The sequence below is a fragment of the Perca fluviatilis genome, chromosome 2 (assembly GCF_010015445.1).
Source record: "Perca fluviatilis chromosome 2, GENO_Pfluv_1.0, whole genome shotgun sequence".
In the NCBI taxonomy this organism is placed as follows: Eukaryota; Metazoa; Chordata; class Actinopteri; order Perciformes; family Percidae; genus Perca; species Perca fluviatilis.
In genome coordinates this window covers 34,776,800-34,793,868 of record NC_053113.1, presented here as the reverse complement: position 1 = coordinate 34,793,868, position 17,069 = coordinate 34,776,800, and the positions used below count along the sequence as shown (strand labels likewise).

At 39.4% G+C, this 17,069-nt stretch overlaps 1 protein-coding gene across 1 annotated transcript; it reads right to left on the bottom strand.

Moving 5' to 3' along the window:
* Window positions 1-1,464: 1,464 nt before the first annotated feature.
* LOC120551697 (extracellular calcium-sensing receptor-like) lies at window positions 1,465-16,423 on the bottom strand. The gene is made up of 15 exons (XM_039789214.1): window positions 16,226-16,423; window positions 14,765-15,046; window positions 13,943-14,218; window positions 13,143-13,266; window positions 10,754-10,804; window positions 10,611-10,706; window positions 5,357-5,522; window positions 4,968-5,262; window positions 4,616-4,702; window positions 4,083-4,352; window positions 3,754-3,957; window positions 3,394-3,669; window positions 2,822-3,049; window positions 2,595-2,718; window positions 1,465-2,378 (listed from the first exon to the last, which is right to left on the bottom strand). Exons 1-15 carry the CDS (start codon window positions 16,421-16,423, stop codon window positions 1,465-1,467), a joined length of 3,591 nt encoding a protein of 1,196 aa, XP_039645148.1.
* Window positions 16,424-17,069: the final 646 nt, after the last annotated feature.

Below are 17,069 nucleotides of genomic sequence, written 5' to 3'. Positions count from 1 at the left end.
TGAGAAAATAAAAAAAAAAAGAACATTTTGAACACAGTAGATACTTTCCTGTATTCTGTTGCCTTTCAACAGGTGGTTTGATACTTTTCACTGTTCTATACTAGAAAAAAACTATGAATATAATACATATATTGTACTCCAGAGGAAGTGGTTACCCCCAGATTACACAGTTGAAGGATTTAAACAGCTAAAAGTAAATAAATTGATTCAATTACTAATTTAGAGCCATATTTCATAAAAACCACTCATTGCTTATTTAAACTTGAGGATCTTTTTATGCTTGCATGCAACTGCAGTTTCTGTTAACCTCTTGAAGCCCAGAGCCTCTGGTACCGGGGCAACCCACGGTGTAATTAAAAATAAAACGCTTTTTCATAATTGTCTATTTATAGAACATATGGATGTTATACTGTTTTGAAAATATTAGATTTCAGAATCTATTAACCAATTGTATGTTGTCGAAACTATGTCTTATTACAAAGTAATTTAGCAATAAAGTCTTAAAAATATGAACTTAGTAAATATATGAAGTTGTGATGAAAACATGACATGACATTTGGTATCGCTAAAAATAGAGAAAGTCAGAGCTTTAAATTCCCATCCTGAACGCACCTGAACAGAATCACTAGCGATTTCTATTTCCTGGGGAAATGATTTTCAACTTGGTAAAAGTGGGGGGATCTAAAATAATAACTTATAATGGCTTGTACAGGAAAAAACTACTTGCTGTATTTCAGGAGGCAGTGAATAATGAGTTACTCCCATGTTCACTAATTCAGTTCCCAAATCATACATGTTTTTTGAGAGATAATTGTTAAATTATGAATTAGTCTCAATGTTGTTTCATGAAGGTTGCCATAACTGAAATAATATCTGCATTGTTGTTATAGGGTTTCTTGATTACAAATATATATTTAGTAGTGTCCCTCTCATGTTGTTCTTGAACTTCTAAAAGTATTTAAAGCAGTAAGCAGTTAAAAATGTCATACATCAAGGTTCTCCAATGTTTACATTTCTTTTTTGGTTGTAGTTTAATATTTAAGGCATTGAAATACACAATATATAGACTAATTTCCAACTTGTGAGCAACTTGTGAACTTGCAGCAGCTACAAGAGTCACAAATAAGCAGATTTCTTTTTACATCTTTGATGGTTATGAGCTGTATGATTGACTCATTCACAGACATATTGTTCAGACAATTCAACATATTTTTTGGTATTTCAATTCCAAGGAAATACAATCAGGCAAAACAGCCAATGATTGAAATTATAGAAACAATAGAAAACTATGTTTTTAATTAATATTTATTTATATATTGGAGTATCTTCTGGCACTATTCCTCTATGTAAAGAAAGATTTACTTATGTTGTGTCATTTCATGGGCAGATCACTGTTGAATACATTTAAAATACAGACTGAATTAATTTTTATTAATTTACTAGTTAATTTACTAGAGTTAGTTTTTATGTCTTGGTGGTGCCTCGACCCATTATGGCTTTCTTTGTGTTCATCTCAGGTCTCAACAGGATTATGTAACATTTGGGTCCAAACAGTGCCACCAAGAGGCCAAAACTGGAGGCCAGGATGGCAAATACCTCAACTGCATCTGCATATTTACCTGGAGAGTTGACATAAGCAGGAACAAAGGCAACCCAAACAGCGCAGAAGATCAACATGCTGAAAGTGATCAGCTTGGCCTCATTGAAGTTGTCTGGAAGATTCCTCGCCAGAAATGCTAATAGGAAGCTAAGGATAGCCAGTAAGCCAATGTAACCCAGTAACACTGCAAACCCCACTGTGGACCCAACTACACATTCATACACTATCTTATCATTGTGGTATTGAGTGTTTTTATGAGGAGCTGGTGAGGAAGAGACAAGCCAGGCAGTGCAGATTGCTGCCTGAATAGAAGTAAGAAACAGAACTGTCCCTCTCTGCTGCAAAACACCAAACCACTTCAGACTGGCTGCTCCTCCTGGCTGGGAGGCCTTGAACACTGCCAGAACCACCATGGTTTTAACCAGGATGCATGAGACACAAAGTACAAAGCTGATCCCAAATGCTGCATGTCTCAGTTGGCATGTCCACAGCCTGGGACGGCCGATAAACAGCAGTGAACACAGGAAACATAGTTTAAGTGACACCAAAAGCAGGAAACTTAGTTCTGAATTGTTGGCGCGTACCATGGGTGTACTGCGATGATAGATGAAGATGCCCAGGACAACAGCACAGATAAATGTGCCTATCAATGAGGCGGTGGTCAAGCAGATACCCAGAGGCTCATGGTAGGAGAGGAACTCTGTTATCTTAGGAACACAGTGGTCACGCTGGGCATTGGACCAGAAGTCCTCTGGACAACTGGTGCACTCCATAGAATCTATGGAAATAGGGGAACAGAGCATCAAGGATATTGTCCCTCTCACCAGTGAACATTGACAGTAATGTTTGATGGGCCACCAATGCCAGGAATTGCACTTGTGGTGTCTGCAGTGGCAGGAATGTTTTTTTTTGTCTACATCATGGGCACCAAGAAGGGGAAAGTTCCTGAAAACAAATTCATATCCACAATACAACATTTTATAATGATACCAACCAGTTTCATTGCTGAACTTTCCATCAGAGCAAGGGACACAGTCAAAACAGCATACAGGCTGCCCTTTTTTTCTGGCCATGCGGGTACCTGGCGGACAGCTCTCACTGCACACCGACTGTGGTGACTGAAGAGATAGTAAGAGTTATATAACAGGTATTCTACACTTTTTGATTCTGTTTTGTGTGTAATACAGTACTGAGGTAAATACAACAATAAAAAGAAGTAACCTGTTTGGAGTCAAAGTTCCAGAAGATTTTGTTTTCATCAAGTGTGAGTTCTTCACCTTTGGTGGCTGACTTTTTAACAATCCCCACACTCTGAACTTTAGTTATTCCATCAGGGAGCCAGAGCCAGTTCATGATATCATATATTGGTAAGGCATCACCATTCTCATCAAATGACACTTGATCCCCAAATGGTGTGGTGAAGTTAACCTTTTCCAAGTAATACATTAGCTACATAGGGGTACAATACAGATTATATCATAGACTCAAAACAATTCCTTGTTCTTGATTGTGTGCATGCTTTCAGATGTTCTTTGTCATAAATTGTTGATTCAGTCATGCAAGTATTTTAAATATAGCTCTCTAAACACATGAAATGTAAGCTCTCTAAATTCGATCAAACATTGTTGCCATTAATTAATTGTTTGTCACAAGAAATTAATTTTGTGTTCTCTTTCAGCTTCTAGGATTAAGCATTTTGTCATCTACTCAAAGATATACAGGAATTTTCAAACCTCAAGATGCAGCAGCTGTTTTCAAAAACTAAGCAGATGGAGTGTAAACTGATATCACACCTGCCATGGCTCCAGTCTTTGCAAAGTAGCACAGCTGTGCCCGCTGAAAGGCCCTCTCTCTGGCACACAGCGCAGCATGTCATCGAGGGCATACGCCAGCGCATACACAGCCTTGTAAATATTGTACTCAGGCCTGAGATTAGAAACATCCAAAAACTCAGTCTCCACATTCTCTAGATCTTCCAGTCCAGTGCATAGTCCTCCCCCGGCCTCCACCCAACCTAGTGGAGGTGGTGAAAATCTACACTCAAATGTGTATTCCCAAAACTGCCTCACCTGAAATGTATTTAAAAGTCTTAACAGAAATATCAATATTATAAATTGCAATAACTGATCTGAATGTAATGTTACAATCTTTACCATGCTATTTTCATGAATTTCGTCATGTAGGTCAGGCAGTATTCTTAACAGAAACTCTCTTAACCCTGGTATTTCTCCGCGGCGGATGGCAATACCCAGAGTGCCACCCAGGTATGGCATGAGATGGGGGGTCTGCAGCACAGCAGCTGATGTCCAGGCTTCACTGGCCATCCACTGCAGGCCTGTCACATTCTGCCTCACCACCTGTTCATTGCATTTTATTTAATATATTTATTTCAGACTGACATACTGTAGAATAATTTAGTCTACTTTGTACCACTGAATCAGTACAATATAACACAAAAATATGAATGGATAGATAGATAGACCTCTTCCATGAGTTGAATCATGTGGATCTGATGTGCAAACACAATGACCACTCGAGCTGTGGATTTCTTCATCACTTCCACAATCCTCCTTAGTTCAGCTGGGTTGTCACCCCAGGGCAATATCTCTAAGTAGGCCAGACAACCTCCTCCAGACTGAGCCAGGTCAGATTGAAAGGATCGGGCAACATAACGTCCGTAGTCATCATCACTGACCAGCAGACCTGTCCAAGTCCAGCCAAAGCGTTTTAGAATCTGAATCATAGCACGCACCTAATTGCATAGAGCGCAGAGGGATTAGTGCACAGGTTGGAATAACTTTCAGTGAAAAAATAGCTATTCATGTCTCACATTAAAATTACAATTACTTGAACCCATTATGCTCTTTCTTCTAAATCCATTTATTTGCATCAATGATGCACAAATCAAATACAGTACAAGCAAAATATGTGTTCGCTTAAGGGACTTTCAGGACATCTCACTAAACTCCCTGTAAACCATGTTTTGGATTTGTTATTTCTAAAACAGAGTTTTACCTGGAAAGCATCACTTGGGATTGTTCTGAAGAAAGATGGAAACCTTCGCCTATCACTAAGGCAGGAACATGTAGCAAAGTAACTCACCTATAAAGAAACATACTGTTTACAAACATATTTCACATCTCATGACAATCAGTTGAAACATTCAAATAATGTCCTCTATTTAAAAATCCACAATTATAAAATCTAATATAAAAAGATCACTTCTTACCAAATAAAGGTTTGTTGGAGAAGCTAGAGCTAAGCTTTAATGTATATGTCCTATCCTCATTTTCATTTTAAAATTTGAAATACCTTCAACCTTCAATTGGCACATTAAAAACAGCAGTATTGAAGAAAGTAAACTCACAATGGGCAATTTGAATAAACCTATCACATCAGAGGTGGCGATAGAAAATGTTGAGAAGGAATCACCCACAATTCCCAGGACTGGTGGGGTCCCCAAACACTTCTCCTGAGGCAGAAACTGCTCTTCTTGACCACTGGCTAATGACAATGCAGCACTTAATCCAATTACAAGTGTAGCACAGTTGTCATAAAGACTGTATCCCAGAGTCACATTAGGTAGCAGGTTGGAGTTTTTGTTAATCTCATCAATAGCAAAGGCCATGGTCATGGCATGCCTGAACCCTGGAGGGTCAAAGCTAACACATAAAATGTCTTAATCAACCACTAAAAAGCAATACATTATTTATGATCATCTGCGCACAATGTCTGCTACATGTGTGTGAAACTTACCCTTGGCAGTTGAGCTGATTTGGTTCTGAGGTGAATGTCAGCTCAGGGAAGACAGAGGTGTAGTGGATCTCAAACAGCCCACCCAGAATAACATCACCAGGCTTGTGCATCCCATTATGATGAAACTGCCTTCTTAATTTACAAGATGAGAGGAGAGAGGAAGACTCTGACAAGAAAAAGGGGGTAGAGAATAAAATCAAGATCAGGTAGACGTACAAGAACAAAAATGTATCTAGAAATGCACCCATAACTGCCCTCTTCCCGACACTCTTTCTGAGCTTCATGCACGGTTACTTAATTTTATATGCAGAGCTATGTCATCTCCTTTGGTGGTTTTCGTCATAGTTTCACACCCCCCAGGCACTCCTATGGTACGGGCAGTCATGTGGGGGCGGTGCTTACACATATCAAATTAGCTAATTAGTTAGAGTTTTGGGATCTTTCGTCAAAATAGATTTGACCCTCCCTTCGCCAGCAATAAGTTTTCCATGACCCTCCAAAATGATTAGAAAAATATGCATGACCCTCCCCAACAATTTATAGAAGCCTTCTGTACTGGTTTGCGCTTAGTAAACATATACAGAAACCCATTATATTTTTACAGCTTTGAGATATGTTACTTAATCTCTGCTTTCTCATTTAACACATCATACTCCACTGTTATGGTGTGGTGGCCATTTCATTAGATTTACTCACTAACATTGTTATGGAAACACAATAAGCATGGAAACTAAATGCACACTTCCTGCATTACTGCATTACTCCAAATACTAAGATACTCCTCTAGTGAACTAGGGTAATAATCAATATCCAATCGCGGCATGGCTGTCTTGGAATGCAATAGACAGACGGTGGCGGAATAATTCAACTAAAATGTAACAGTGAACAATCAGTGTTCGACCTACAGTCTATTGAGATGCCACTAACCCTAACACAGAAATGAAGCGCAATCACACCATAAAACGTTACGACACGTTAAAGGTCCAATATGTAATATATTTACTGTAATAAATTCAAAAATGACCCCAATGCGTCATCAGATATTAAGGAAACATGCTAAGTTGAAAAACTATCTTTACTGACAACAATGCTAATGCCAGTATTTTCTCCTTTTGAAATTTCTGTTCCGTGCATAATTTCTGTTTGTGTTTTGGCCTGTGTGTTGTTATCAACTGCACAGTTTGTCAGCCAGGCCGGGTTGCCAGATATACCTGTAAAAACGTGAACCCAGTGCGCTACAGCTGTAACGTTAGTACAGCCATGAAAGCAGCAAACAAACGAACAGGATCAACGGAGATAGATTCTACCCGACAAAAAAAACGGCATGTTTCTAACAATTGCGTGACCAGAGATGTAACAAACCCGTTGGGTAAATATTGGAGATGTATTTGAAAGATGGAGACAGCTCAGAGTCCCAAAGGACGCCGAGTTGGCTAACTTCCTCCTGAACAGGTAAGCATTAGCTTCAGGCTAATTTATCACAGCTACTAGAGACGGGCATTTTATGTCATTTCAACATTTGTGTAGCTACTCACATTGAATTATTTAGCTAGAATACCCAAGTTGGTTACTCGCAAAAACAATTGAAACACAGCCAGTGAAGTGATCCCGACTGGTCCTGGCTAACGCCGCCATGCTAACCCTGCTAACCCTGCTAACTGCTAACGTTACCGGAGGACCAGGCAAGTGGGCCACGGCTGTTTACAACGTGTAGCCTGTTCAGCCGCCGTAGCCGACAACGGTGAGTTATTTTAAGACAAGAGAGGGGGGCTGTAAATCAGGAAGAGAGGACAGTGAGTTTACAGTGTGTTTAGCGATTGTTGCCGTAATTCTAAGCCAATAAAGTGTGTTCAGTCGGGTGGAAAAGGAAGGCATGGTAGTAGTATTGTTAGCAGTTCGTATCGTAATTCTAAGCCGAGGAAGTGTGTCTGTCTAGCGTGTGGAGAGCTCCGCGTGAGCACAGGCTTTTATGACTGTCAATATAGCCAACATCTAATGTTAACTACTCCGCTGAGCTGTGGAGTAATGTCTGGCTATCTGAGACAAGCGTCTAGCAACATTGTTGTGGATGCTCCGGTCTCAGCCTGGCAACAAACGTGAACTTCAAGTCTAGGGAGGAGGGGGCGGGGGAGATGACTCTCTCCAGTATTTTGAATTTGTACTGCAGTAACTATTTTAAACACTAGCTGTCAGTATTACATATTGCACCTTTAAGAAAAAAGATCCGTATTTTGCCGTAATCCAATGACACAATGCGTGTCACATTCAGCAGCCAGCCACTAGAGGAGAGTGCAATATTCCCAATCGCAAAACTTCATTTGGGAAATCATCCTTTTCTTTTGTGGCCATAAGTCAGTGGAATACTCTCCCCACACATCCTATTACATGTACAAAGCCTCAAACCTTTTCGAGTTTGACAAAAGCATGGTTACTGTCACAACAAAATTGCACACATTTATGAGGTGTGTGTGTGCCTCAGCCTCAGCAGGCCAATGCAAGCTGTGTGTGTGTGTGTGTGTGTGTGTGTGTGTGTGTGTGTGTGTGTGTGTGTGTGTGTGTGTGTGTATTGGGAGAGATAAGGATTTTGAGTTTATAGCTTTGTTGGTGTGGGGTGGGGGTTGGTTTTAGGAAGGGGGAACAATTGAGCACATGATAGTTTTTAATTGTAAATTGGGTGTGACTGTGGTTGTAAAATTGTATATTTTAATGTTTTGTATTTCACTTGCATGGCATTTTTATTGTGTTAATGACCTGTAAAGGGACTACGGGCGGAAAATAGCACTTGTGCTACAACCTGGCACAATGCATCTCTCCTTGTTCTTATACAAGGTTAATGTTAACTTGTGCATTGTCCCTGTTTTAAATAAAAATGAATAAAAAAAAAAAATAGACACTGAACGCACTGTGGAGATGAAAGATAAACTCCAAAAAAGCAATACAGCAAAGGATAATTACTGTATGTTTACACTATGAGTATAATTCCTGAAGTTGTGACAATATCAGGTTAGTCTTCTGTGTATGTTTTGATGTGTGTTTAGTGGGACATTTATATTTGCCATAATAAACCTAATTTCAGAGTGGAAAATACAATCTAAAGGTCTAAAAAAGAAGTTACAAATGCAGCAATAGAGACTACCAACAATGACCCTTAAATCATAATGCACTTTTATCTTCTTGTTTAAACTTTAGATCAGGTGAAGCTGCATATAGTGTGCCTTACTATTGGAAGTGCTCTCTGGCATGACCAATCACAGAAGCCAAACTATGCATGGATGTCACATGAATGTATAAATTGTTGTATGTCTATAAAGACAAAAGAAAAAACTAAATATCACGGAAATGTATTGAAATCACACAGAACAAAAATAATGAACAAGACTTTTGGCTTTTAAGAATTGTTCTCTCAAGTCTATGCAATCAGGGAAAAAATATACAGTTAAATATTAACTCTATCAGGTGGAATCATATCTCATCGAATCGCAACAAGTCGTTTCAACAACGAATCGAATTGCACTGAAGTGTTCCATATGAAAATGTATTGTACCTGAATCGTATTGTATGTGTCTAGATATGTATCGGATGGTCTTATAAAGCTGCAAACCCCTCCAGTTTACATAAAATGTATATTTCTATTTAATTGACTATAAATACAGTACTTTATTTTTAAGGTGGGCCTTTGTCATGTATTTATATTGTCTATACAACGAGTGTGCTCTTCAAAATGGAATATATAAAAAAACATATAATATTAAATGAAGTTAACTGTTAAGCCAGTAACTTACAATACAGTAACATGAGCTATATAGATTGGCTGGATTCATGGTTTATACGTGCATACATTTTCGTATCATAGCTTACAAACCTGTTCATGAGAATGCATACCCTGTAGTTATCCTGTAACAAAGGGGGAACTAACACTGCTTTAGATTACAGCCCATGTAGTTATCCTTTAATTGTTACTAGGAAGGACTAACACTGCTTCAGATGATAGGCTTCATACCCTGTAGTTATCCTGTGATTAAGTGTTACAAAGGGGAAACTAACACTGCTTTAGAGAACAGCCTGCATACCCTGTAGATATCCCGAAGTTATCCTCTAATAAGAGGGAACTAATGGAAACTATGGGAAACAACAACATAATTTCATTAGTGTAACAAGGAGAGAACTAACACTGCTTTTAATTACAACCCAGCTTTTTTAAGTTCTCAACAGTAAAAATTACAGTAATCAAAAAGTTAAATACTGGTGCCAGGCCACGTGGAATAAAAGTATTTTTATGTCGACAGACAATAGTACAGCTACCTAGTTGAACACATTTTTTGTTTCTTTTTAGAATCCCAGGAAAGAGTAAATAATCGTGCAAAAAGTCAATAATTATGGAAGACTTGTTCTTGGATAGCTTTATTTCTTTACATTACATTCTGCTTGTTTCTTTCATGTCAAAAAAACGTTCCTAAGTTGCCGAAGTTCAAACAACAATAAGTAGATCACTCTTAAAGCAATGTAAAGTACAGATAGTATCATAAGTGCTGCTTTATGACTTTGTGGTACCTCGACCCATGATAGCTTTCTTTGTGTTTCTCTCTGGTCTCAGCAAGATTATGTAACATTTAGGTCCAAAAAGTGCCACTAAAAGGCCAAAACTGGAGGCCAGGATGGCAAATACCTCCACTGCATCTGCATATTTGCCAGGAGAATTAACATAAGCAGGAACAAAGGCAACCCACACAGCACAGAAGACCAGCATGCTAAAAGTGATGAGCTTGGCCTCATTGAAGTTATCTGGAAGATTCCTTGCCAGAAATGCTAACAGGAAGCTGAGGATAGCAAGTAAACTAATGTAACCCAATAACACTGCAAAACCAATTGTAGACCCGACAACACATTCATACACTATCTTATCATTGTAGTATTGCGTGTTTTTATGAGGCACTGGTGAGAAGGAGACAAGCCAGGCAGTGCAGATTGTTGCTTGAATAGAAGTAAGAACCAGAACTGTCCCTCTCTGCTGCACAGCACCAAACCACTTCAGACTGGCTCCTCCTCCTGGCTGGGAGGCCTTGAACACAGCCAGAACCACCATGGTTTTAACCAGGATGCATGACACACAAAGTACAAAGCTGATTCCAAATGCTGCATGTCTCAGCTGGCAAGTCCACTGACTTGGACGGCCGATAAACAGCAGTGAACACAGGAAACATAGCTTAAGTGACACCAAAAGCAGGAAACTCAGTTCTGAATTGTTGGCACGTACCATGGGTGTACTGCGATGATAGATGAATATTACCAGGACAACAGCACAGATAAATGTGCCCAGCAATGAGGCGGTTGTCAAGCAGATACCCAGAGGCTCTTGATAGGAGAGGAATTCAGTTTTCTTAGGAACACAGTGGTCACGCTGGGGGCTGGACCAGAAATCCTCCGGACAACTGGTGCACTCCATGGAGTCTGACAAGAAGAGAACAAATATTAAGATAAATATCTACATTACATGAAAAGGATATATAGGGAAACCTAGGCAGTGGTGGAAGAAGTATTCGGATACTTAACTTAAAGGGATACTTCACCGATTTAGCATTAAGCTTTGTATCAGTAGAAACACGGTAGTATTTTCGAATGACTGTGCTTCCCTCCCTCATGTCCTCCTGAGACGAGAGATCTCTGTATTGTGGGTCTGGAAAAAATCTGACGTAAAACGACGATTTTTGCATTGGAAGATGTTTTGCCCAGAGGCAATGGACTACAGCCAGTAGTAGGAGCTACTTCCGCATGTTTTCAACCCGCCCATAGGGGGTTGGACTGTCGTCTTTACCCGATGGTTCCTGAAGCAAAACGAGTGTCAGCGATCTTGAAGTCTCGCTAAACTGGCTACTCCTATGGTCTTTTCAGCAGAAACCTTTACAACAATTATGTGCATTCAAACTACCGCACATGTGTACCACCGGGATACATTGGTACAGATTGGAGAATATGCAGGAAACTTTATTACAGACGGAATACTGGACACACTACGCTTCGCCATCTATGGAGACCAGCACTCGCCTCGGGTGTTGCCCGATGCTGCTAGCCGGGGAAAGGGACCTTGAGAGCGGTGTGCAGAAGTTAGAGCTGGTGGAAAGCTAACGCTAGCCGGCCACCTGTTCCATCAATCCTGCTTGCAAGTGTATGCTCATTAGACAACAAACTGGACTACATCCAACTTCAACTAAAGACAGAAACTGCTGTGTTTTTGTTTTTGTGGAAACATGGCTGAACAACAGTGCACCGGACTATCCAGCTACCAGGCCTGCTGAGTCCGTCGCTGGGTAAGACTAGTGGAGGTGGGCTGTGTTAACACAGACTGGTGCCGAAATGGCCAGCACCTCAGCCTGCGGTGTCGCTCAATGCCGCTAGCCGGGGAAGGGGACATCGAAAGCGGTGTGCAAGGAAGCGGAAACGCGGAACGAGCTAGGTGGAAAGCTAACGCTAGCCAGCCACCTGTCCCATCCATCCTGCTTGCAAATGTCCGCTTATTGGACAACAAACTGGACTACATCCAACTTCAACGAAAGTCCCAACGGAAGTTCAGAGACTGCTGTGTTTTTGTGGAAACATGGCTGAACAACAGTGTACCGGACACCGCTATCCAGCTACCAGGCCTGCTAGCCTGGATGCTGCTCTGTCGCCGGGTAAGACTCATTGAGGTGGGCTGTGTTAACACGGACTGTTGCAGAAATGGGTTGCTTGTATCAAACTGCTGGTGGAGTTTGTGACTGTTCGATGCCGACCATTCTACATTCCACGCAAATTTACAGCTGTGTTTATACTCAGTGTTTACAGCCCACCAAGCGCTAATGCTAGTATGCGTTAGCTGAACTTTACAGAGCCTATGTGTGTGCACTAAATGTAGCCTGTTTCGTATGTCGTTTTTATATAATGTTGTTTTTATATATTTTAAATGTGTAACACAACTTGAGCCACGGGGAAACATTGTTTCGTGTATATGGTTGAAATGACAATAAAACACTTGAACATTTGAATTGAGTTGACTGCCTCACTGTCTGTCTATGTCTGTAAACGGTAGGCGTGGCATGGGAGTGGACTCACAGCAGCGAAGCAAGTGCATTCTGGGATTTGGTGTCATCCACATGAGCCAAAAACACATTTTCTGGCTTTTCTTGGCCTAGAAGGCACCAATTAAAATTTTCTTTTCACATTTATACTACATAAGTGACCCAATTTAAAGATATATTCAGCTTTCCAGCAGTGAAATATCCCTTTAAATACTAATACCACACTGCAAAAATACTCTGTTACAAGTAAAAGAACTGCATTGAAAAGGTTACTTAAGTAAAAGTATGTATCATCGGAAAAAGTGTACTTATTAGTATAAAGTAAAAGTACTCATTGCAGAAAAATCCTTACATTTTAGAAACTGGAAACGATTAAAACATTTCTGTTTATCAGCTATGTGTTTAATCGGTTAATCATTTCAGCTGTACTTTATATTGTTGGGTAGTTACATTTATATTAAAACATTGCATTTTATTAACTACATGTGTTTTGTGTGCAAAAATCTTAATTTGTAAAGTAACTAGTAACAAAAGCTGTCAGATTAATGTAGTGGAGTAAAGAGTACAATATTTCTCTCTGAAATGTAGTGGAGTAGAAGTAGAAAGTGGCATCAAAAGAAAAGACTCAAGTAAAGTACAAGCACTTCAAATTTGTACTTCAGTACAGTACTTGAGTAAATTAACTTAGTTACATTCCACCACTGAACCTTGGGTATTTTAAAATAAATACCAACCTGTTTTGTTGCTGATTTTTCCCTCAGAACAAGGGATGCAGTCAAAACAGCACTCGGGTTCCCCCTTCTTTCTGGCCATGCGGGTACCTGGAGGACAGCTCTCGCTGCACACTGACCAGGGTGGCTGTATGGGTAAGAGTTATCACTGATCTACAATTTGATGCTGTTATTTGAGTTGTTATTGGACAAAAGTCAACAAAATCAACAAGAATAAGTAACCTGTTTGGATTCAAAGTTCCAGAAGATTTTAGCTTCATCAAGTGTGAGTTCTTTTCCTTTGGCTGACTCTTTAACCTCACCCACATTCTGTATCTTTGCTTTTCCATCAGGGAGCCACAGCCAGTTCATGACATCATAAATTGGTAAGGCATCACCATTCTCATCAAATGTCACTTGATCACCAAACGGTGTGGTGAAATTAACTTTATCCAAATAATACACCAGCTTCAAATATTTGAGAGAAATAAAACAGACGTAACAAAGATTTAACAAACTCCATCCATATATGTATCAGATCAGAAATAGCTATCAATTATAAAATATTCTAGCTTTGATGGAATTATCAAGTTTAAAGTGTAACCTAACACCAGGCTGAACATCTGTGTTTTGCTGCCCTCTCTAGTTGAAAGTTTCAAGTTTGTTTCACCTCTGACGTGATGTCACAGGGTCCTGGAGTACTGCAACCAGTACTTTTTATTTTTTTTATAATATTCCTACTGAAAAACTACATTCAGATAGTACCTAAAGGTGTAGCAGCTGTATTTGGAAACAAACAGGTGGAGTATAAACTGATATCACACCTGCCATGGCTCCAGTCTTTGCAAAGTAGCACAGCTGTGTCCGCTGAAAGGCCCTCTCCCTGGCACACAGCGCAGCATGTCATCGAGGGCATACGCCAGGGCATAGACAGCCTTGTAAACATTGTACTCTGGCCTCAGGTTTGAAACATCAAACAACTCACTCTCCACATTATGTAGAACCTCCTGTCCAGTGCATAGTGCTCCCCCAGCCTCCAGCCAACCGGCTGGAGGTGGTGCAAATTTACACGGAAATATGTCTTCCCAAAACTGATTTACCTGAAATGTGTAAAGAAAATTGAGTGTTAACAGAAATAATGACAATATGTACTGCTGCAATTTCTGGTCAGATTGTAAGAATTAACCCTCACTAAACTATTTCCGTAGTTGTTATGGTATTGATTAGGGTGTATTCTTAAAAGGAAGTCCTTGAACCCTGCTATTTCTCCTCGACGGATGGCAATGCCCAGTGTGCCACCCAGGTACGGCATGAAGTCAGGCGTCTGGAGTACATCAACTGATGCCCAAGCTTCACTGGCCATCCACTGTAAGCCTGTCACATTCTGCCTCACCACCTGTGTATTGCATTTTAAAACAAATTTCTTTCAGACATCTAAAAAAAACAAATATAATCTTTGTGGCATGCACTTAATTGTGTACAATAATGCTGTGATAATACAATTATTTACTTCATTTTTCTTTACTTTTTCTACAGCAGCAGGGAGAAAAAAGGAATTCATGCCTTTTGTAAAGGTGTACCTATTTATTTTTCATGTTTTATTCTTAGCTTACAGTAAAAACATAGATTCATTAATGATTTTGTACTTTGAACCCAACCTCCTCCATGAGTTTATAAATGTGGATCTCATGTGCAAACACCATGACCACACGAGCTGTTGATTTCTTCATCACATCCACAATCCTCCTAAGTTCTGCTGGGTCACTGCCCCAGGGCAAAACCTCTGCGTAGGCCAAACAACCTACACCAAACTGAACTAGGTCAGATTGGAAGGATCGAGCCACATGGAGTCCATAGTCATCATCACTGACCAGAAGGCCAACCCAAGTCCAGCCAAAGTGTTTTAAAATCTGAATCATAGCACGCACCTGAGTAGATAAGAGAATATTCTGCATTATCATCTCAATCTATCTTTGTTCATTAACTATGCACAAAGCATGCATTTCCTTATGGCCCAATATGGGACTTTGTTTTATTGTGGAGAATTATTTTGATTATATATTATAAACTCTGTTGGAAGCCACATATAGATTATATTTAAAGGAAATTATCTAAATATATTGCTGTTCTTTATAAAGTAAGGGATTTGTTGAGTAAGAGATGTCTGCATATATTGTATTGTTCACTTGTAATGCCATACATGACATACTGTGAAGAAATATAGGAAAATGCATATGAAAACAAATATAGATCCTAATTAAACTTCAGAACAGAGTGATTAGAATAATACATAAAGCTTGTTATTATGAATCAACTAATCATTTTTTATTAATATAAGTTCCAGGAGCTTAAAATTTCCAGATGTTGTGAACAATGGCCTTCCTGTCTGTATTCATTTTATTTTTTTATTTAAGAGACGTTAATTAGGATTTTTTTATGTGTTTCAGTTTTGGGGGTTAAATTATGGAATGGACTTAATGAGTTGAAAATGTGTACGTCTCTGTTGAGTTTCAAAAAAGCTTTATTATGGGTTAATGAAGTAATTTGATTAAAGCGTAAAATTACTAGGATTGTACTCAAGTATTTAGTTTCATTTAGTTTTGTTGGATTTCTGGGTGATTATATGGGGATTATAGGAAGCCTTGGCTTCAGCCTATTCCTTTTTCGTTTAGCTACCATGGCAACTTGTGGTAAATAATTGTTTCTTTCATGTATGTTAACTGAAATAAAATTATTCATCATCATCTTCATCATCATATTTTCAAGTTTGCTGTACTCCCTTTAAAACATTAAAATTATTATTTTTGCTAATAATTTCACCTGGAAAGCATCACTTGGGATTGTTCTAAAGAAGGATGGAAACCGTTGCCGATCACTCAGACAGGAACATGTGGCAAAATGACTCACCTGAAACAAGACAGACAATATGCGCACAGGCAGCGTACAGTATCTTAATCAAGTCAATAGACCCATTTAAAATATTTGACCCATCTTAACAACACCACAAATTCTTAAGCACAGAATAAATATAAGCTCACCATGGGCAATCTGAATAAACCTAGCACATTGGAGGTGGCAATAGTAAATGTTGAGTAAGAATCACCCACAATCCCGAGGACTGGAGGGGTCCCAAAACAGTTCTCCTGAAGCAGAAACTGCTCTTCTTGACCACTGGCAAGTGCCAAAGCAGCACGAAATCCAATAACAAGTGCACCGCAGTTATCATAAAGACTGTATCCCAGAGTCAAATTGGGTAGCAGATTGGAGTTACTGTTGATCTCATCAACAGCAAAAACCATCGTCATGGTATGCCTGAACCCTTGAGTGTCAAAGCTAAAAGACAAAATGTCTATTAACCACTATAAATATTGTGAGAACACAAGTATACAACCATCATATCCACATTACCAAAACATATTAATATGTCCTTTTTAAAGCTGCAATTTAAACTTAATACATCTCAACATCTGATTAACCATATTAAAATGCATGACACATATCTGCATGTCTCCTGCATGTGTGTGAAACTCACCCTTTGCAGGTAGGCTGTTCTGGTTCTGAAGTGAATGTCCACTCAGGGAAGATTGAGGTGTAGTGGACCTCAAACAGCCCACCCAGAACCACGTCGCCAGCCTTGTGCAACCCATTTAGGTGAAACTGTCTCCGTAATTTACAAGATGAGGAAAGAGCGGAAGACAAAGAGAAGAAAAAAGAAGTAGAGAACAAAAGCAAGATCGGATAGACTCTAAAGAATAATATGTCATAAAATGCCCCCATAACTTGTCTCCTCCCTTCACCCCTGTCTCTAATCTTGATGCATGGTTACTTTACTTTATATGCAGGTTTATGAAATCCTCTTCAAGTCCATTTCGTCATTGTTTAATCTTTCACACCACCTATCAGGACACAGCCAGCAGTGTGGGCAGGACATACCACGAGAATTATAATAAT